The sequence below is a fragment of the Mandrillus leucophaeus genome, unplaced genomic scaffold (genome assembly GCF_000951045.1).
Source record: "Mandrillus leucophaeus isolate KB7577 unplaced genomic scaffold, Mleu.le_1.0 Scaffold34, whole genome shotgun sequence".
NCBI classification, from domain to species: Eukaryota; Metazoa; Chordata; class Mammalia; order Primates; family Cercopithecidae; genus Mandrillus; species Mandrillus leucophaeus.
This window is the reverse complement of record NW_012103587.1, coordinates 3454000-3477179: the sequence shown is the minus strand read 5'-3', so window position 1 is coordinate 3477179 and position 23180 is coordinate 3454000. Positions and strand designations below refer to the sequence as shown.

Genomic DNA, 23180 nt, shown 5'->3' with positions numbered 1-23180 from the left:
TGCAGAAAGCTTTTATCAATCAAAATTGTATGCCAGTCATGGATACAATGAAGATGGTAAGAACAATATATTTTCTCTCTCTCTGAGTCTCACTTTCTTCTCCTCCATATCCTATTACAATGATTTCCCAACAGATAATCTTGTTACACATTTCAGATCTCTGAGTCTTGCAGCCTATTATTAAGGTTTCACAATACTCAAGCTAAAATTAAGTAATGGAGACTCAGAGAGTTGAGCTCCAAGGTGGAGGAGCAGAACTGGACACTGCCAACAAGCCTTTGCTCTTAACTATCGGCTTCCATGGAGTCAGACGTAGGATGTCACTGGAGCCAAGACAGGTCAAGACAGAGACCTGTAGCAGAGCACTCCAGGGAGCAGCCAAGGCCCCGGGGTGAGTGCATAGAGGCAGGAGATGAGGAGCAAAAGGAGATGAAGGCAAAGGTGCACGTTGTGGAACATTTGGAAATCACAGATAAGGAGAAGGAAGAAAACACAAACTGCCAGCTGTTCTAACAATCAGAGACAGCCACTGTTACGATTTGGATGCAAATCTTTTAGTCTTTTGGAGTCAAGAAAATAATTCTGTTGTAAACAATAGTTGATAACATGTTTGTTCTTTAATATCATGCATATCTTTTCCTATTAGTATTTTTCAGCAGTACCTTCTTTTTAGTGGCTGGCTAATATTACATTATGTAAATGAGCTATGTTTTATATACATCAAGAACCATGAACTAAAATACTTCAGTATCCAGACAGGTGATGGAAATGACTGAAGTAATGATTAAGTATAGATCAACAGAGTGATGGGTACTGGGATAAACAGGAAAATGCTTACACAGTCTAAGGAAAGCAGTTCCTATTTTACCGTGGCCAATTTCTGTCGTGTTAAGATACAGTGTTTATGGATGTTCTGGTGTTTCGAGGGAAACCAACATTCCAGGTTTTATTTTAAAAGCATATTTATAAATATTGGCAAGTGAATGAACTTTAAAAAAAAATCACTGAGTTGGCCACAGAAAAAATACCTCTAGGCTGCATTGTCCTCTTAACTTCCAGTTTGCAACCCTCGTATGAATTTAACTCAAATTTAATTATTTCATGAATTTTAGACATTTCATTTGTTCCCAATTTTTATTATTTTAAGCAATGTAAAAATGAGAATATTTGAGCTGAAGTATGTGAATAAAATCTTAGGGTTAATATCAAAAATATAAGACAGCTAGATTAAAGGTTATATATTGTTCAAGTTTTTGAAATATATTGCAAAAGTGCCTTAGGAAAAATTTGACTACTATACAATCTCCCCATGTTATGATATGGCTGTGTCCCCACCCAAATCTCATCTTGAATTGTAGCTCCTATAATCCCTATGTGTCATGGGAGGGACCTAGTGCAAGGTAATTGATTCACGAGGGCCGGTTTTTCCCGTGCCGTTCCCGTGACAGTGAATAAGTGTCACAAGATCTGATGGTTTCATAAATGGCAGTTCCTCTGCACAGATTCTGTTGCCTGCTGCCATGTAAGACATGCCTTTGCTCCTCCTTTGCCTTCCACCATGATTGTGAAGCCTCCCCAGCTACGTGGTACTGTGGGTCAATTAAACCTCTTTCCTTTATAAATTACCCAGTCTTGTGTATGTCTTTATTAGTGACATGACAAAAGACTAATGCACCCCAGCAGTTTGTACTACTAATCAATGTATTTTTCAAGCTTGCATTATTATTATTCTGTACATAAAATTATATATCTAATTTAAAAATATTATGAGTATAAGTGTATCTTTAATGTCTTTTGTTATTGGAAAGGTTGAGGTTTATTTTTCAGTTCCATTTCTTCTTTGATAAAGAAGAAATACCTACTCACATTTTAAACTTTGTTTTATTTGTTTCTTTTTCATTTCTAAGAGTTCTTTATATATTTGGGATATTATTGAAGGATTGCTATTCTATTCCATATTTGAAAATACCTAAAATCCCATGTTAACGCAGATTTAATATTTAACCATATGCACACACTATTTCTCAAAATGATTTTCTTTTTATTGAAAATGTTCCAAGATTTGAAATACATGACATTTTATTCAAAAATTAAAGCCTGCAATTCGAGAATCAGGCCATCTGTAGATGATCAGAGATGCTCTTACATACAACATTGCTACTTGTGCAAAGTGAATATATCTCATTTCAGTGATAAGAAAAAACAAGGTCAGAGGGATAAAACAGAAGCATGAGGAAAATACAAAATCAGATTAAAATCTTACTTTCCCCAGGGCACAACTGAGCCTTCCTCACCTTGAAATTACTTTGTGGAGCCCAATGATGTCACACACATACCTAGTCTGGGATGCCTGTCACTGAAGAGCTGTTGCTAAGCCATCTAAGAGTTTTGGGTAAGTTTTTCCATCAGGACTCTGTCTGTGAGAGTTCACGGTTCAGCCTCGTAGACTTCCCTGTACTTGATTGACACCTCTGGATCCCCCTGTGATTTCCAAAGGCCAGGTCCAAACGCTCCCAGGCTCACAGGCTTGGTGCATCTCATGCCTTGACTACCCAGGCTCTTTCGTGTAGAAATTCACTCTCTATCTTTTGCAAAAACCCTTCCCAAACTTTAGCTCAGACCCTTTTCCAAAGTGGAACCTGCAACATCAGGTATCATGGCACCACTCACTTTTATTTATTTCCTGTGCATTGGTGTTGATGTATAATATCATTATCACGAGGAGGGGATCTTTTAAGTAAAGCTGATGTAGACGTAACCACTCATCCTGAGGTATCTTCACCCACAGGTTAGACTCAACTAACATACTTGTATCCAGTAAATTTTGTCCTTAGAAGGATGTAGTCTCCCCAATATTGCTTCTTTATTTTCTTGCCTGTATTTTCATATCATTTCTTACCAAGATGTCTTCCCCTAAACCTACTAATTTAATACACCCTATTTAAAATTATACTAGGTTTCTTATATTATCACATACTAATGCTTCTAAAGCCCTTTAAACAAATAAAACATTCACTAATAGCCTACCTTCACTAAGTAGATTTCCCTTCTGGTCTATATTATTCAACTTTGTACACCACTATTTCTCCATTTTACACTTGAGCAATATCCAACTAAATATGATGCAGAAAGAATTGAGATCAACCTGTGAAACACAGAAAGGGCCATGCATGCATTTGATGTTTCTATGCCATGCTGTTTCATAGTTTTATTCCTTCACTCACAGATTTTCTCTTTTTGCAAAATCTCTGTATTTTCTGCCTGACATTCTTCATAATCTAACTTGGTTCTCATTCTTTCTGGAAGTTTTATCTGAACTCCAAGCTGAGCTAGGTACCCCTCTTCTAAATTTGCATAGTACCCTTTATATAAACCTAATGTATGCGTCTGTCAATGTTTCTGAATTTGCTTTATGTAAACTATAAGCTTGCAGAAAGTTGTTGGGTGTCATGTATCCTTTATCTCCGTGTCCATCAAAGCACATGGAACATAATAAATCTTTGGACTAAACCAAGGGGATTCATTAGGATCATTTTTGAAAGCTCCTTCAGCTCTGATATTTTATTCTACCTATCGGGTAAATGACCAGAGAAGGAACTATTATTCTTAGTTTAAGTTGTATAGCATGTCAGGCTTCTGGCTCAAGCTCTATTCACAGTATAGTCAATAGAATCTTCTTGTGATTTACTGAATCTGCTTAGCTCGTGTGAACATAATTCATCACTACCAGCCCAGAGAGCTCCGACCTTCCATCATATTTGGGAATTGCGCCACCATGGATGTATCGTTACTCTTTTAGAATCTGGTAACAAACATTTCTGCCACCTATACAGTAGCCTCTGGTCGAAACAGAGAAACTGTATTTCTGGATTGTGTTACCTGGAAAAACAGCCATTTCTGTATTACCGGTTTGGGCTTTTGAGAAGGATCTGGAAAGACATATTTTGGATTAGTCAGGGTGTTTATCACCAACTACCAATACACACTCAATTCATAGTAGTACCTGTAGCTTGGTGCTGGCAACTGTGTTCTGTCTTGTAACTGCAGACATGGAGCAAGTGGCTTCTGGGTCTTTGTAGCAAGGGAGAAGAGAGAGAGACAAAAAAGTACACCAGCTTTTAAGTACCTCATTCCAGAAGTGGTAGGTATCACTTGCTCTCCCAGAGTGAGTCACATGACCCCCAGTTTAGCTGTAGGTGAGTCTGAGAAATACAGATCTCATTGATATATGTATGTTTCTATCTCTGCCACACATTTCCAGATATTGAGACGCTATCAAACGCATTCTAATGTTTTCTTGTTTGTTTGTTTGTTTTGAGACAGGATCTTGCCCTGTTGCCCAGGCTGAGTGCAATAGTGTGATTTCGGCTCACTGCAACCATTACCTCTTGGGCTCAAATGATCCTCCTGTCTCAACCTCCTAAGTAGATGGAACCACAGGCATGCACCACTCTGCCAGGCTACTTTTTAATATGTTTTTTTAGAGACAGGGTCTTGCTAGGTTGCTCAGGCTGGTCTTGAACTCCTAGGCTCAAGCAATCCTCCTGCCTCGGCCTCCCAAAGTGCTGGGATTACAGGTGTGAGCCTCCACACTCGGCAATCATATGAATTCTAACATCTCACCTGGAATAAATCTTGTGCCTGGAGAAGAAATCCCTTTCAGTCTTCTAGGTTCTAGAATCTAGAGTTTGAGAACTTGATTTTCTCTCATTTATACAGTAGCCTCTGGCTTCAGACACAGGAATTTTTGCACTTCAAGTTATTAATTATTTCCAGCACAGTAAAACAGAAAAGATGTTTGTATGAGGAAGTAGATTGAGACAGAGCTTATGGTGGAACAATTTTATCCTCTCTCTTTGCTTATTTTGGGTCTTTTGACTGGATCTGTTCCTCTAATAGGCTTTTAATGACTGCTCCACCTGATATCTGGGTGTGAGTCCCTGTGCTCACTGCCTTAATTTCCTGGAAGACAAATCAATTAAGCCCCAGGCCTTGCTGACCTTGCCTTGTTGCCTGTCTTATCCTGACTACTAGTATTTCATTAACGCACTTGGAGAGGGCTCACCCCAATTTGTTTCTCCAGATGTTTTGGTCATCCTACGTCAGAAAAAGATAAATTCTGCCTTCAAGCAGCCCCGTAGTTTAATGCCAGATGATGTGAAGCCTTGTTACAGACATCGAGGACTCCTCCCAGTGCGGGGGACCTCTGTTACTGAGCTTCCCAGGTTTATTTAGAATTGTGATCCTTAATGACTACAGGAAGCCTCGTTTGTTGTTTAATACTCCGGGTTCATGATGAAGGTGCATAAATTAACAGGTACCGAGGGTCATTGTGACCCAGGTAGAGGCTTTGCAACGTCCTGCAATGTCAGGGCATGGAATTAGCCCATTCTGAACGAGTGCTGTGGTGAACTGTGCTCCTGCTGGAAAATAGAAACCTCCTCTCAGTGCACGTGGTCTGAGGGGATAAACCATGCCTGCTTTATTAACATGTTTACTGAGCGCCTGGCAAAGTGCATGACACATAAGTGGGATTCAATAATGAATGTGTCCATGCATAAATGAAAGCCCCTGTGATGAGAAGAAAAAACGTATGTTATTGGTTTTGCTTTTTTTCTACCTTCTTAGATACTAGCAATTCAAAATACTCAATAAATTTTAATGGGGATGTCAATGCGTTGCCCCCAAACCAATAGGGAAACGCTTTTAGTCTAAGCTCCACAATTTTCTAAGCACCCGCCCCCCGACAACTACCATTTCACAGACCTTAGTCAAAGTGAAACATTCCACAGGGGTTCGGGCTATAACAGCTGCCCAACTGCCTGACTTTGTCACATTCTGGGGGGAAAAAGTCCAAGGAACATCACATTCTGTCAGAACAGGGGCCAAACCGCCTCATCATGGGCACTCGTTATCAACGTTTTTCCAGCAGCAGACCATCCCCTTCCTCTCCGAGAGCCCTCTCATCCAGGCCTATAATTGCCCCAGCCTGTATGCAGCAGTGGGCATTAAGCTGGTCCCCCACCCCTGCCAGTCTGATGCTGGACATAGCACCTGCACTTTCTGTAGAGCTGCCAACTCTCTCTGTGTGCCTTTCTTTAACCCCCACCTTCCCTTCAAAACCTAACAGACATCTTCCTGTGGCTGCCATGGGTCATTTAAAGGGGCCTTGTGTGTGTGTCTCCACTCACCATTTCTTGTTTTCCCAGAGACTGCACAATTCTGTCAACAGAGTTATTAAGAGGGTTTTTTTCAGAACCTGATTGCCTGGGCTTCTATGTTTATTCTGTAACTTCCTGGCTCAGTGTGAGACCTTAGATAATTTATTCAATCTCTCTGCATCTTGATTACTCACACATAGAATGGGATTCATAATAACGTTTATATTTCATTGGGGGATTAGTCACCCAAGCTGACTCTACCTCCTGACTGAATCCTGGCCAGCTCCCACCAGGTGGCCCTGTCTACACAGCACTGTCTTTATGGTCCTCTTCTCCTGGTTCCAGAAACTTCCCTGAGCCCTTGTCCCTTTAGAACGAGGGTTGACAACAATGTTCCTTACTGCTCCTGTCCTCAGGAGACTGCATTTTGGCTTTCCCTATGATTGGCCTACCCACTGATCCTCATTATTTATGGATTCTGCATTTGCAAATTTGCCTACATGCTAAAATGTATTTGTGACCCCGAGATGACTGTCTTTGAATGAGGCGAAACTCAGTCCTCTTGTTTAAGCTTTCACGGTGTACGTAAATGTCCTTTGTGATCTATCTAATGTGACTTTTCTGTTTTCATTTTTATGCTTTCTGTTGATGGTTTTACTGTTATAAATGACCCCCAAGCACACTGCTCAAGTGCTATTTAGTGTGAGGGTGTTGCCAAAGGAGATTAACATTTGAGTCAGTAGACTACGAGAGGCAGACCCACCCTCGTGGACACCATTCAATCAGCTGCCAGTGCAGCTAGAATACAGCAGGCGGAAGAAGCTGGAAGGACTTGACTTGCTGAGTCTTCCGGCCTTCATCTTTCTCCTGGATGCTCCCTGCCCTCGAACATCAGACTCCAAGTTCTTTGGCTTTTGGGCTTTTGGACTTATATTAGTGGTTTGCCAGGGCTCTGGGGCCTTCAGCCACAGACTGAAAGCTATACTGTCAGCTTCCTTACTTTTGAGGTTTTGGAACTCGGACAGATCCACTACTGGCTTCCTGGCCCCTCAACTTACAGATGGCCTATGGTGGGATTTCACCTTGTGATTGCATGAGTCAATTTTCCTTAATAAACGTTTTTTCATATGTACATCTACCTTATTAGTTCTTTCCCTCTAGAGAACCCTGACTGATACAACTTTGGTTATGGGATTGCTTTAATCTTTCTGGGTGATTTTAGCTTGCAGGAAGTCTTGAGAACGGCTGTGAATAGATTTGTCAGTTGCAGGTGTGACTCATCAGGCCACCTTACTCTAAGCTCCCTATTCTACTCACTTCCATTCCCCTCTCCTGCCTCCCACTCTGTAGTCTATCCTGGAGGGCCCTACATTCAACTGGCTGCTAACCTAACATCACTTCAGTTTTATCTGTGGCAAGCCCAGGCCCCTGATCAAGCAGGATGAAAGCGTATTTCTAGTGAAGGAGACAAGATGAGAAATGGGCACAGTCCTGGCCCTGCTCAGAAGCACCTGATTTCGTGGACCTGTGTCTAAAGCCGTTTACTTCATCCTTCTTTTAAATGCATCAGTACTCCCCTTTAAAAAATTCTTGTAGCCATTTTGACAGAGGTAATAAGACGATATCTCATTTTTTGTTTTCATTTGCATTTCCCTGATGATTATTATTAAAAAGACAAAAAACAACAGATATTGATGAAGATGCAGACAAAAGGAAATCCTTGTACACTGTTGGTCAGAATGTAAATTAGCACAAACTCCACAAAAAACAGTATGAAGATTTTTCAAAGAACTAAAAATAGAACTACCATTCCATCTAGCAATCCTACTACTAGATATCTATCCAAAGGAAAATAAATTATTATATCAAATTATACATCATTACATCAAAAAGATACCTGCACACATATATTTGCCTCAAAACTATTCACAATAACAAAGATACGGAATCAAGAATCAACCTAAGTGTCCATCCAGGGGAAAATGGATAAAGAAAATGCAGTATATGCACACAATGGAATGTTACTAAATTATGTCTTTTACAGCAAGATGGATGGAACTGGAGGTCATTATCTTAACTGAAACAAGCCAGAAACAGAATGTCAAATATTGCAGGTTCTCACTCATAAATGGGTGCTAAAAAATGTGCACAGTTGGACGTAAAGAATGATGGACTAGATGAAACTAGGAAGGATGAGGGGGTGGGAGGAGGGCAGATAATGAGAAATTGCTCAGTGGGTACAATGTGTGTTATTTGAGTGATGGATGCCTTAATACCCTTACTTGACCACTATGAAATCTATGCATGTAACAACATTGCACGTGTACCCCATGAATTTACAAAAATAAAAAATTGCATAGACCCTAATTGTGCCTTGAAATTGTTATAGTACCTATCTTTATACCCATACAATTGGGAGTAGATATCTCATGTTTATTGCCCTTACAGAAGTATACAACTAGGATGTATTTAAAAATTAAATGCAAAACCAAGCTGCACAGCAATTTCAGTTCAATTTAAATGTGATAATGGTATCGCTTTTTCTGAAACTTGTCTACTCCTTGCAATATGATTGTGGTCGTGGCCATTATGCTGCTTGTTTGGTATTTTTAGTTCTGCTAGTCTAGAGCCCTGTGCATGTTTTAGTGATTCAACTCTCTTACACCCTTCTCTAATTGAACACAATGAAATATTAGCCATATTATGTGCCAAGAGGCCACTGGAATATTACCCAGCACAAATATGTCATTTAATGTCTCATATCAACTTTATCATCTTTTAATTAGTGTGAAGCATGTAAAAATACTTCTTGATAACAGTTATAAAAACACACTCAATGCCCCATGCTAAAATGGGCTGGACTCAGTCAGGTGGTGTTGAACCAGATGGTAGGGGATACACTGAGATTTTTGCTGTGTCATCAAAATGGAAACTCCCAAATAAAGCAATTTTTGCTTGCAGTCTTTAAAATGCAATTTGAGCTGGGAGCGGTGGCTCGCGCCTATAATCCCAGCACTTTGGGAGGCCGATTCGGGCAGATCACCTGAGGTTGGGAGTTTGAGACCAGCCTGGCCAACATGGAGAAACCCCATGTCTACTAGAAATACAAAATTATCTGGGTGTGGTAGCTCATGCCTGTAATCCCAGCTAACTGGGAGGCTGAGGCAAAAGAATCGCTTGAACCCGGGAGGTGGAGACTGTGGTGAGCCGAGATCGCACCACTGCACTCCAGCCTGGGCAACAAAAGCAAAACTCTGTCTCAAAAAGACAACAAAAAAAATGCAATTTGAAATATACTGCCTTATAAACATTTTCCAAAAATAACAGCATCTTCCTATTTGTGCCCCAAGAAAAGCCCAAGACCCCTGTGAATTCTTGCCTCACTTTGCCTGTATGCCCCACATAATGCTTGTCATGTTTGGCCTCCTGGACTTCAAATTCCAATAAAGACAAAGACGGGTCCATATTGCCCAGAGATTGAGAATGTGTGCCCCGGACCAGGCACTCTTGAATCCACATTCCTGCTCAGCTTCCTGCTAGTTACATGACGTTCCTCATGTGACCCAACCTATCTGTGCCTCACTTACCTCACATGGTATTAGTAAGAGAACCTACCCTACGCCATTGTGGAGAGATTAAATAAAACAATTCAAGCAAAACACTTATCACAGTGTCTGGTAGATGTACGTGTTCAATATGTGTTCACAGTGATAAACTGTCATTTCAATCCCTCCTAAAGTAGCGTGTAGCATCATTACTATATGATTTTTCTAAATGATACCTAGCAAATTCCCACAAATTCAGCAGTTTAAACAACACTTATTTATGATGACGCAGTGCTGTAGGTTACAAGTCTGAAGGGGGCGCCACTGAATCCGTCTCAGGGAATCATAAGGTCAAAATCAAAATGCTGGTCAGTTACTTGGGCTCCGTTCCGGAGGCACTGGGGTTGAATATGCTTGCAGTGACATTCAGGTTCTTGGTTAAAATCTTGTCCTTGAAAATGTAGGACCGAGGTCCCTATCTCTTACTTGGCCATCAGCCAGGGACCACTCTTGATTTCTAAAGGCTGCTCACATTCCTTGGCCCCTCTTGGCCTTCAGAACAACAATGGCACGTCAAATCCCCCATGGGCTTGGAGTCACTGACTTCCTCTTCTGCTCTCAGCTAGAGAAAACTCGCTGCTTTTAAAGGGCTCCTGCAACTAGATTAGACCACCTGGATAATCTCCCTTTTGTTAAATATGGCAACAAATTTCATCCACATAGACAAGGGAGGGGAGTATACAATCATCATCATCATCATCATCATGACAATAATAGTTAATAATTGTGTTAATGTTCTGTTGCTGCATGACAACCCACCATGCATGAAGTTCCAGTGCCGGGAACTGTTATAAGCAGTTAACTTGTATTAAGGTGGGTATTACTGTTATCATTTCATATGTAAGAAAAATGAGGTACAGAGAGATTCAGAGCTTATCCAAAAACACCAAGTTTACAGCCTTGTATTTAGTAACCATTCCACAAAGGCTTGTTGAATTAATATGGGAATTCACTGGTACTTTAATTTGCATGCCAACAGTGACAATTCTCACAGTACCACAGGGCAATTAGAAAATCCTACCTTGAAATGTCTGCATATGGAAAGTTTGTTGCCCTTGACAACTTTCTTCTCCTAGGAAATACTTCCATTAAGGAGCTGACTGAGAGCCTGATATATGAATGTGGCTTGTGATGTGCAATTTGGAAAAGCACTTGTTCATGGAATGATAAAGAACTGGTTTCTGTTCTAATTCTGAAATTCATTCCAGGCCACATTTCCTCCTCAAATTGGGCTCCAGGGGAAATAAGCTTCCCTTGGTTACACCAGTGCAGCTCCCCTGACCCAGAAAAGCACCAATAGCAGTGGGAATTCCTCATTAATAAAAGCAAAACAACATCCCCATGATTCTCCGTGTCAATGAAACAACAGAGGAAAATGTTGATGCAGTTTTCTTAATAGTAGACATTTGAATTAAGTGAAAAATAACTAAAATAAGAAAATTACAAGAAAGCTACATCAACCATCTGATTTAACCGGTTGGAACTTTTTTGGATAAAGATTCAGTCTGCAGTAAATGATAATATTTATATGACAATATTCTTACCAAAAGCTAATACTCCAGTAGTCAATGATTTAAACATTCATCGCTAAACTCTGTGTAAAACCTCTCCCTGCCGCATGTCCTGAAAACTAGCCAAAATGTGTTCCTTTCTTTCTAGTAGAGGGTTAAGAGATTTTGAAAAGCGAGTGTTCAAAGGTATTTCCTTTATTAGTAATAAAAGTTTTGCACTATTTATTATACATATCAATTCCTATCAATAAATCTCCTTTATAGAGTGTTCACACTTACTGTTCAATTATTTATAGGTTTTGGACTTGGGTAATATACTTCTATTTGCTTTTAATTTCCTCATTTTATCTTGCAAATGGTGCCACACTTTGTTATGCATGATTTGGTGTTAAATTATGTAGAGGTGCCATATTGCCATGGAACGCCTGCATTTGATGAGGTTATTAAAATAGTAACAATATAAATCACCATAGCAACAAAAACTCATAAATTCATACCCCATTTCATATTCTGTGTTAAAAAATTGTATAGCTCTTGCAAATTCAGGTAAAATGTAACTCAAACCCAGCCACTGAATTATTCGAGACCCAGAGATACACCAACTTTAAAGAGCATTGAATCTTTGGAAGAGCTCATACCAAATAGCATAAATCACTTTTTAAATAAGTTCAGACTCCCAGAAAAGCTTAAAAATTAGTACAGAGAGTTCCAAAATGTTCTTCATCCAGTTTCTCCTGATGTTACTTACGTAATCATATTTGATGCTTAGAATCAGGAAATTTACATTGATGCAATACTATTAACTAATCAGTAAACTTTATCAAAATTTCACAAATTTACTTTCCCTCCCACACCAGCTTTTTTTTTCTGGTTCAGGATCCATTTTGGACTAAGTTTATGATATTTCCCTAGTCTCATCCAATCTGTGGTAGTTCCACACACTGCTTTATCTTTCATGACCTTCCACTATTGAAGAGTACTGGTCAATTGTTTTGAAGAATGGCCCTCAATTTGCATTTTTCCCATGTCTTGTTTATCTAGATATAAATCCACGTAACAGAGGCTGTGCCATTCTCAGTGCATCATATCCGGTGGTGCAGGGCATTGATTTTTTTTTTTTTTTTTTTTTTTTTATTGTCTGTTGCCCAGGCTGGAGTGCAGTGGCGTGATCCCGGCTCACTGCAACCTCCACCTCCCGGGTTCAGGCAATGCTGCTGCCTCAGCCTCCCAAGTAGCTGGGATTACAGGCACCCACCACCATGCCCAGCTCATTTTTGTATTTTTAGTAGAGATGAGGTTTCGCCATATTGGCCAGGCTGGTCTCGAACTTCTGACCTCAAGTGATCCGCTCCCCCTTGGCCTTCCAAAGTGCTGGGATTACAGGCATGAGCCATCGTGCCCAGCCAATATTTTGTTTTATTAGTGATGCTAAGTTGTATTGCTTAAAGTGGTATCTGCCAAGTCTCTTCATTTGAAATTACTGGCCTCTTTTTGTAATGAATAAGTGTCTTGTAGACAGATACTTTGAGCCTTGGCAAATACTACGTTTCTCTTCAAACTTTTGACTTTAAAAGTCAAAAGTATACTGACATTAGCCAATAATTTTGTTACTGTAGAATTGGTCTCAAGATGATTTCCCATTTCACATATTTTTTCTGCATTTTCATGGTGAATTCTACTCCTTAAAAAGCTCTATTTTCTCCACTATTGATTTATTGATTAACATTAATATCATATTTTCTTCTTGAGTTATTCAATACTACCACATTTTGTTGTTCAAATTGTTCCAGCTTCGAATATCTTGATCTCCTCCAATTTGGTTTCTATGACCTTTCAATAGGCCTTCATCACAGTTGAGTTTTTTCTTAGTTTTGGGCACCATAAGATGCTCTAGGCTCATCCAGTAATTCCTCTGTCTCAGCCCAATAATCACCTTTTTCTTTTTCCGGGAAACTCTGATTTCTGTTATTGGAATATGGTATTAGAGACCAAGATCTGGGAAATACGCGGTCTCATTGTTACTGGGGTGCCATTTCTTAGGTCCTCTTAAAAGACAGGGCTAGGGAATATATGTGTGTATATTAAGTCATGTGTATATGCATCTTTATGTATCTATTCATCTGCACGTGGGTGTGTGTTTGTGTGTATGTGTGTGAGTTAATACAGTTGTCTTTAGATATAGGTAAGGAATTGGATCCAGGACTCCTGCATATACTACATTTTCACATACTCAAGTCCTGCGATTGGCTCCACGAAACCTACATATAGGAAAAGTCAGCCCTCCACATACCTGAATTTCACATCCCATGAATATTGTTTTTATCTTTGGTTGAAAAAATTCTGCATATGAGTGAACCCACACAGGTCAAACCCATGTTGTTCAAGGGCAATTGCTCTAATACCTCACATTCTGATCTAACATGACTGGGTTCACTCTAGCCTTCTCCATTTCCATATGTGTAGTTTTCTTCCATTGTTGAGACACCTGGCTCTACCATATATTTACATGTGTGTGCAATCCTAGTATACATATCAAGTTGCTTCAGAATTCATAGATAGTTTTCAGAATTGCTAACTTACACCTTTGTGAGAAACAAATGTACTACTATATGAAAACATCTGTGTACAGTTCTTTTAGTCTTCAGCCTTTTAGTGCACTGCGAAAATGCCGTTTTCCAGGTTGCTTAGCTTAGCTCTTTGCATTCTCACTCTCAGTAGGTTGATGTTTTTCATTTGTAATATGGATGTCTCTATGTACTGCTTGCATTCCTTTCTTTCTGCCCTTCCCCACCAACCACACACATTTTGGTTGATTTTATTTTTTTGTTTATTTAGGAAGTACGTAAAACATTACCATTGTTCCACAGGGCAGCAATTAAAAAACAGTGTACTCAGAGGAACGCCACTTCTCCTGATACCTGCAATCTCATCCTCATCCTCCATTCATCACGTTCTGCTTCTACCCTCACCCTGCAGGCAACCTCATTTATTTCAAGTTGTTCCTTCCTGTAGTTCTTTTGTACAAATGACATATTCATGCATATTTTCTTATGTCCACTTCTTACATGATGGTAGTATACTACAGATGACCTTTTATGTTTTGCTCTTTTATTTAATCTGTAGCTCCAAATCATGCTTATTTCCAAAAATAGGCGACATTTATTTCACTGTATGAGTTTTTGTTGCAAGCTACAAATAGAACAAAAATATTTCAGGTGGATCAATTCATTTTTTCTAGACTCCCATGGCTTTCTTAAATCGCATCAAACAGCTTTAGAGAAACAACATATAGATTGTTTAAATATGATAGTCCTCTCTGTTCTCATCCCTATGTATTTCCACATTAGAGGAAAACATACTTTTTCTCCTACATTTTGAAAATATTATTTCATGGCAAGCCAAAATTTTCACATCTTTTCTAGAGCAAACCTAATAGCCATCTTGTAGGTAAATCTCTAAGAAGGCTGTGTCCTTCCATTTCTATAAAGTCAAATATGCTCCTTAAGTGCTTCAGCACATTTTAAAGAAACAGAAAAATAGACTGACACTTTCATTTTGGAAACCTCATATTGTAGGTAGGCAAAGCACCTCCCTACGTATCAGTGTGCATGGAATATACTGGATATTTACCGTAAGATCTTTATAGATAGAATGGGATTCGCCAAGATTTACATTTGCACTCTTGTGCAAATATGTAGTTAGGAAATTCTAGTTTGCATCTGAACATGATGTATGTGTGTACGTATGGATGTAATACATATATTTAATATCTTCCACAGTTTTTAAAAAATCTTTGTGGAATCAAAAAGACATCTGAGCTTCCGTTTTTCAAAGCAATGAACCTAAGAGCTAAGGGGAACACTTTTTCGTCTTTGCGATTGGCCACATCTCTTGACGTAGCTTAGAAAGCAGGACCTTTGATGAGAGCTGACAGAATCGACTGTATAGGCAAGGGCCTATACGTTGGTCATCAGACTCCCCTGTTCGTTTGCCTGTAAGCCATTTTAGTCTCAACCATTGGATTGAGATATGGAACATTAGCCAGTTTCTTAGACAGGACAAGGGAACCATAAAACCAGGTATGTTCATTTGTGGCATCTGCCAGGCTCATTCAGTAGCCACTATTTTCAATTGACATTAGTGTCTTTTGAGGAGATGAGACAATGTGATTGATTTACAAGTGCTTACCTGTCCCATCCAAGACTTGTGAGATTCAGTCTCCATACATGGGATCACATCCTCTTTACTACAATGCCCATGTCCAATCCTTTTCTGCATAATGTACAGGGTGCTTTGTTTTGGTGACTTACCTCCCTATCTATTGTTATGTGTCTGCCATTGAAATAGCACCTTTTTAAAACATTATGCCTGCGCCATGATGGTGTTAGTATCATACTCATTCTCATTTTTATGATCTGTACTTTTACAAAACATGGTCACGATAGTCACAATGTTAAAAAAAAATAAATGAGCACTATTTATATAAAAAGCACAGTAGTTAATCCACAGGCAAAGTTAAAGAGAACCATTAGTGCTGACGACTTCGATGCACTTAAGTTGCATCACAGGGAGAGAGGGAAATGGAATAATGAATGATCCCTTAGTGTGAACCTCAGATGATGGTTGCCAGCATCCAAGGTGGTCTGGCGAAAGAAAAGAGACAGCCAGGGCAGAGGTAGATAGCCATGCTGAGACCCTTTGATACTCAAATCAGTATTGTTCATTCACCCATTTGGGGGCTGCCATATGAGTCTTATACTGTCCTCCAAAGTCTTTTACACCCATTAGTAAAATTCAGGATTGTTCACAGCCTGAGGAGGATTTCAAGGATGCAGAACTTTCAATGCCACACCTGGATGGCTGGCCATCCTAGAACGGGGTTTTTAAAGCACCTTGGAAGAGATTTGCAAACACGGGGGCAGACTTGACACGCTCCTTCCACTTTCCTTTTCGTCTTTTTTCCTCTATAGAATATCCTTCTTAGTATTCCCTCTGCTTCAGTCTCTTTCCTTCTCAGACTCTGCTGTGAAGTGCTAGTTCAAGTGTCGACATTGCTACTTCATCTGCTGTGGATGAGTCTCGGACAAATTTTTTACTAGCCTTCATGAGCCATGGTCTCCTCATTATACAACAGGGATTAAAATTCAGTACATTATAAGTTTATTGTTTGGAGAAAACGAGCAAATAAATATAAAATGCCTGACATCATAAAGATTCAATAATTCTTAGCTATGGCCTATTTTTCTTATTGCTTATTTTCCTAATTCAAAATAAAATTCACTATTTAACAAAGTTATTCATGTATAAATGTATAATATATGTATGGTGGAATCTCAAGTGTATTTCTAAATATATGTGTATATATTATGTATATATTTATATATACTTATGTATAAACACATACATGTACATATACATAATACACATGCATATATACATATATACATATATACATACACACATGCACACAAATACAAAACACACATGCACATATACACATGTATATGCACACATACATACACATATACACATACATATATACATGCATATATACACACATGCATACACATGCACATGCATATATGCACACACATATGTACACATACACACATATACACATATATACATATACACACATGCATATATACAAATATATACATATGCATACATATATACACACATATACATATATATACACACCCACACACACAAACACCCCAGAAGGCTCCTTATTGCCCTTTTAAATACTCAGCACTCTATCTTCTCAGCACTCACTTCTATCGCCATGTTTTTTATTGTTATCTATTCTTAAATCTCTTATTAATGAAATAAAACAAATCCTGGCCCTTGGGTAACATCTTTTGCACATTATTTCTGTGTGATCCATCCAGGTTGCTATGTGTATATCAATAACACATTTTTTACTTTTTATTTTTAATTCCAGCACAGTATTCCACCATAGTATTACACCACAATATTTTTTATCCATTCAACTTTAAGTAGTGATTTGGATTATTTCTAGGTTTAGGTGTTATGAATATGGCTGCTAGAAACATGTTTTTGTGTATGTGTTTTGATGGACATATGCACCCATTTTCCTTGGCCAATAATCACGAGTAGTACTGATGAATAGATTCTAACTGCAGGTGTTAGACAATATTGCTTTGCTGTTAGTTAATAGTGCCACATAGTTTTCCAAAATGGTGGTACCTCATCTACTTGTTCTAGTTCTCATAAGAGTGTCAGTGAAATCATGTTTCTAACCTTCAGTTGCAGAGATCGTTGTACCTAGCCAATCGTGTGTCTCTCAGCTTTTCACCTTTCCTTACTGACTGTGCCTCTGGATGCTGTCTGTGTAATAGAGGTCAAAGGGAGAGACCTTCCCATCCACTTTCACTGCCTTCTCTCAGTGATAATCCTGGCCATTGTGCCGCAGAAGTTGACCCTTTCCCCATCACTTTATTTTGAACTTCTCTCTTATTTTTCTTCTCCATGACAGCCATTTTCTGTTCTTCTGCTTTGCTTTAAAAATCTAAATTTCTCCAAAAAAAAAGAGCAAAGGAAAATTCAATGAAACCAACATGTATCTAGTTTCAAACATTCAGTTTTCCAAGTTTCTCCACTTTATACATTTTCTTAATTAGAACTCTAACAACCCTGTGTCAGATCACTCTGAGTTGATTGCACTTGAAGAATTGACCACCCCTGGGTAGGTTTATGTTCCAGAAAGGGCAACTGCACACATCCAGCCTCTATAGTCATACACAAACATAGCCCATGGGAATGAGAGCCAAACTCACTCTTACCTCCTCATCCACTCACAATGTTGCTCTCAAGTTGCTCTGCGAAAATGAAATGAAGGACCTGCTGTGCCTTCCTCTCAGAGATCAATCTAAGCATCTTAACAGGAGCATGGGGATGCAACTTGGGAAGAGATCCATGTTAACAGGAAGTCAAAATCTCACACTCCAGTAGCTCAAAATTGCCTTTGTTTCTACTGCTCCAAACAAGTAAATGACTCTCTGGTTTTAGCAAGGCAGAAGGAGACTGACCCACGTCATTCATCTAAACTCACAAAGAAGGTTGTTCCGTATTTGCCTGGCTTCGTTCCCCAAGGGGAGCCTTGATGGGTGTGGGGCTGCGTCCCAGCTAGAGAGAAGACTCTACGTCTCTGTTTTACGTAGTTGCCGTTGTGTCATTCTCCTACATGGAGCCAGCAGGGGTGATTCCATAAAACTTCAGAACAGGCTTCAGGTAATTACTGACATAGATTCCTGGGGATCCTCTGAGAATGAAAATATTAAAGAAAAAACAAACTTTGTAAAATGTTTTAAAGAGGTTTATTCTGAGCCAGTATGAGTGACCATGGCCCTGGGAACCACAGTCTCAACGGAGGCAATCACTTTACAGTTTTTTTGTTTTTGTTTTTGTTTTTTTACAGAGTCTTGCTCTGTCACCCAGGCTGGAGTGCAGTGACACATTCTCAGCTCACTGCAACTCTGCTTCCTGAGTTCAAGCTATTCTCATCCTCAGCCTTCTGAGTAGCTGAGATTACAGGTGCGTGCCACCACCCCTGGCTAATTTTTGTATTTTTAGTAGAGAAGTAGTTTCACCATGTTGTCCAGGCTGGTATCAAACTCCATACCTCAGGTGATCTGCCCACCTCAGCCTCCCAAAGTATTGGGGTTACGGGCATGAGCCACAATGCCCTGCCTGGATTACAGTATATTTTTTACATTTCAAGGAGGCAGGAGTTACAGGCAAAGACATAAATCAATACCTGGAAGGTATACATTTGTTCTGCCCAAAAAGATAGGATAGCTTGAAGTGGGGGGTGGTTACAGGTTATAAGGTGGATTCAGAGAATCTTCAATTTGCAATGGGTTAAAGGAGTAAAGCTCTTTTTAGAAAGAGAGATCTGAAAAAAAGATTTTTATTTTTGTTGTTTGTTCATTTTGTCTTTAAGACAAGGTCTTGCTATGTCGCTCAGGCTGGAGTGCAGTGGTGCAATCACAGTTCATGGCAGCCTCGACTTCCTGGGCTCAAGCAATCCTCCCACCTACGCTTCCCAAGTAGCTAGGACTACAGGCATGTGCCACCACCCCAAGCCAATTTTTTTTTTTATTTTTTATAAGACAGGGTTGTACTATGTTGCTCAGACTGGTCTCAAACTCCTGGGCTCAACCCATCCACCGCCTTGGCCTCCCAAAGAGGAAATGATGTAAGATAAAGATGATACATAGCAAGACTAATGGTCTGCAGCCACAAATTAACTCTTACTTTGCAGGGCCTTATGTCTTGTTTATGATTTGGTATCTTATTGCCACAGTCTGTTTTGTCAGTCATATAATCTCTATTTTAACATTAATGCTGGTCAGTTTTGTCTAAACTCCAAAAGGGGATATAGAGAGGTATGTCTGACCTTCCATCACACATACAGAACTATGTTTTTCAGATTTCTCTGGGGTCCTCTTGGCCAAGACTTCTTGGTCAGTTTGAGGGCTTAGGATTTTACTTTTAGTTTACAGAAACAATATGAACATATGAAGGTGGAGGACTGAGCCTGTCTATTTAGCACCCACTAACTTTCTAAAGGTTCTACTTCTAAGAGCTAAAAACAAACCAAACACAAACAGCATTGCTTCGCCTCTCCCTTTCAAACTTGGTCAATCAAGGAAGACATTTTAAATCATGAGACAATGATGAAAATGAGCTAAATTGCATACATATTACATGTATTTAGGGTGAACAAATGTCAACACTGAGAAACACTGAAAGAGGAAAGACAAAAATAGACTTTCTTTTGCCAAAAGTAAACTCTCTGTAATTGGCAGGCTCCTGTCTTCTAAGCCCATGCAGAGTGACCAAGGCATGGCTGTCTTGGAAGCACCTAAATAGCATTACTTGTAAGAAGCATGAGTGACTCTCCAACCAGGCGTTGTCCAATAACGTAGATGTTGAACACACCAGAAGCAATGCGTTGGAAATGATACCAGTGCAACCGAGAAACTGAATGAGTGACCCATGGCCCATGGCCAAGAATGTGTTCCTTGAGTACCAAGTGCCATAATGCATCTGGGTCCACAGAGCAAGGCAGGCATGGGCCGCTCAGGAAAAAAGCACGGGGTTTCTCTAAAGTTAGCTCAGGACTTAACTGTTCACAAGGAGGATGTGGTTAAGGCTCAAATGTTCAGGGAGAAGAGGATGATAGAGCAAGCCTTGCACACAGACTACCCCACAAGGGTAGTCTTGTAGGAAGTCATCCTTCTGTGAGGCTGGACATCCGGATTCCATGAGAAACCTGTGCTCACCTCCACCACATAGCATTTGCCTTTGCCAACAGAATACTCCTATTCATAGGTCTCACAACTGTCACTGCTCTGCAGCCACTCCACTTTGATGGTGACAAGGAACCGAGGGATTTTATAAGCCAAATAAGCATTATGGGGTAGGACCCCAAATCAGAGAGAGCCAGCTTGAACCCTGGGCTGCAGAAATTTTCAAAATAACTGGAGTTTTGTGAAGTGAATTTGAGGAAAAGGAATTGCCTTATGGAAAAACCTTCATCAACAATGCTAGTCGAAAGCTGTGTGTGGCCATCACACTAGAAACTCCAAGGAGCCTCTCTACTGGAACTCCAAGGTATTACTTGTGATCCTCCTAGACACAAAACTACTTTTGTGGGTTCCTGCTCTTCCAGGAAGATGTTGGTTCATCTGCCTCAATAAGGTAGACACTGAACATCTATATTTATAAGGTAGATTGAATACCGGAAATGGTGCACTGGAAATGATGCTCGTGCAATTGAGACACTTAATTTGTAACTTTAACTAAATAAAATTTAAATTTGAAAACTGACAGTGTAAGTTTTATGGGAGGGGAACGAAACTCCCTTTCTTGATCAGAGGAGTGGGGTGAGCATACATGGCAGGAGGAGAGGTTGGAGCTGCCTTTGAGAATGACCCACACAGTGGGATTCCCCTAAACACATGTTGATTGACTTTTCTCAAAACGTCCAGAGATTGCATAATGCTCTTCCAGAAACTCACAAAAGCATATAACAAGAGAAAAGGTGAGTTCACTTTAGCTAGGAGGTGCTGACACCAGGTCATTACTGTGCAGGTGAGGTAAGACATGTTCTGCTCACTTACCTCCTTTTCTCTCCTCTTATCCAATTTTATAGGAAGGGGACATGGAGAAGGAATGAGAAAGAGAAAAACTTACCATGCTTTCGATTTTAGCAGCAGTGTTCTAATTCAACAAGGGCCTGAAATGGAAAAAAAAAGAAACGTTAAATTGAATGAAAAGGCAGAATTTTGGTATCATACTGCACAAGACTCCAATTACTACAGTGAGATTTTTTATGTAATAAAAAGAAACAGCAAGACTCTGAACTGTGCCTGTGATTTTATCCAAGAACAGAATAGAACAAGTCAAGAGATCTGATTTTTGAATTAATTTTCAATTAGAATATAATTTACATATGGTGAAATTTATCGTTTTAATGTTTGGTTCTACAAAATTTGACAAATTTGATATATTTTGCAGAACCATACATTAAAACAGTGACTTTCACCATATGTAAATTAACCACCTCTACAAAGACATGGGGTTAGTTTCATCCCTCCAAAACCTCCCTCATCCCGCTTAGTAATCTACCGCATGCCCTGCTCTACCTCCTGACAACCACGAATCTATTTCCTGTTCCCATAGTTTTGCCTTTTGCCGTGAAGTCACACAGTATTTGACCTTTTGAATTTGGTTTATTTCACTTAGGAGTGTGTATTTAATTGTCTATGTAGAAAATCCCAAGAAGTGTACAAAAAAAGATGAAAACTAGTAAGTGAGTTCAGCAAGGTGGCAGAATACAAGCTCACCATACACACAAGATCACCATTCACAAATCAGTGTGGAATAAATTATCTCGGTCAGAGTTGGGCAAACTACGGCCTAGGGGAGCTGCTTATTTTTACAAATATAGTTTTTATTAGAACACAGCCACATTCGTTCATTTACATATTTTTTAGGCTGCCTTAAAATAGAAGAGCAGAGTTGAGTAGTTGTGATAGAGACCATAAAATATCTACTCTCTGGCTCTTTACGGAAAAAGTTTTCTGAACTTTTCTAGATAATAAGCATTTAGGCATTAGAATTCACTGGGAAATATAATACTTAACACACGTTTTTGTAAAGATTCAATGACATAATATATGGGAAATGTAATTATAATGTAAACAACATATACATGCCTATTACTATAATTCAGCATATAGACTACAGAAACTGTATTTATCTATTGTTTTAAAAGTATGGAATAAAGAAATACCATACTCTACCATAAAAACATACTTACAGAGTTACCAGATCTGCACATTTAGAATTCTGTTCTAATTTTTTAAAATGGCACCAAGACAGTATCAATTTGATTTTAAAACTGTGTATAGTATTTTCCTATGCAAATTAGTTTTTCAAAACCTACTATTAAGTGACCACTCTGTGATTTTAGTATACTGGCTCTGTCTTTTACATAAAAAAACGATTTTCATCTTTCTTCCATGGATCCTTCAATTCCACAGAGGTTCAATTATATGGAGGGACTGACCTAGCAGTCCTGGGAATTAGAACACAGGCATCTTTGACAGACCATTGTTTAGCCTACCATGGTGGGCACTCCCAGGGTTGACTTGGAAATTCCTGGAGATCTTTTTTCATCCTCTCCTGCCTTCTTTAGCTTACTTAAGGCTTAGTCGTTCATGGTCCCTAGGTGGTTGCCTCAGATTCAGGCACCATCATGTGGTCCCCACAAAGCAGGACGGAATGTGAGTGCAGTTGAAGGTCTTTACTAGGTGTGACTACTTTCTATGTGTCAAGGAAAAATATATTTCCAGTGCTTTAAGACTTCC

General features: G+C 39.4%; 1 protein-coding gene across 1 annotated transcript in view; it reads right to left on the bottom strand.

Annotated features, from left to right (window-relative positions):
* The window catches only part of LOC105545855, an 82697-nt gene that overhangs the window by 35909 nt on the left and 23608 nt on the right, over positions 1-23180 (bottom strand). The window contains 1 exon segment of the mRNA XM_011988894.1: positions 20182-20431. Coding sequence (XP_011844284.1) covers positions 20182-20431 — 250 coding nt within the window.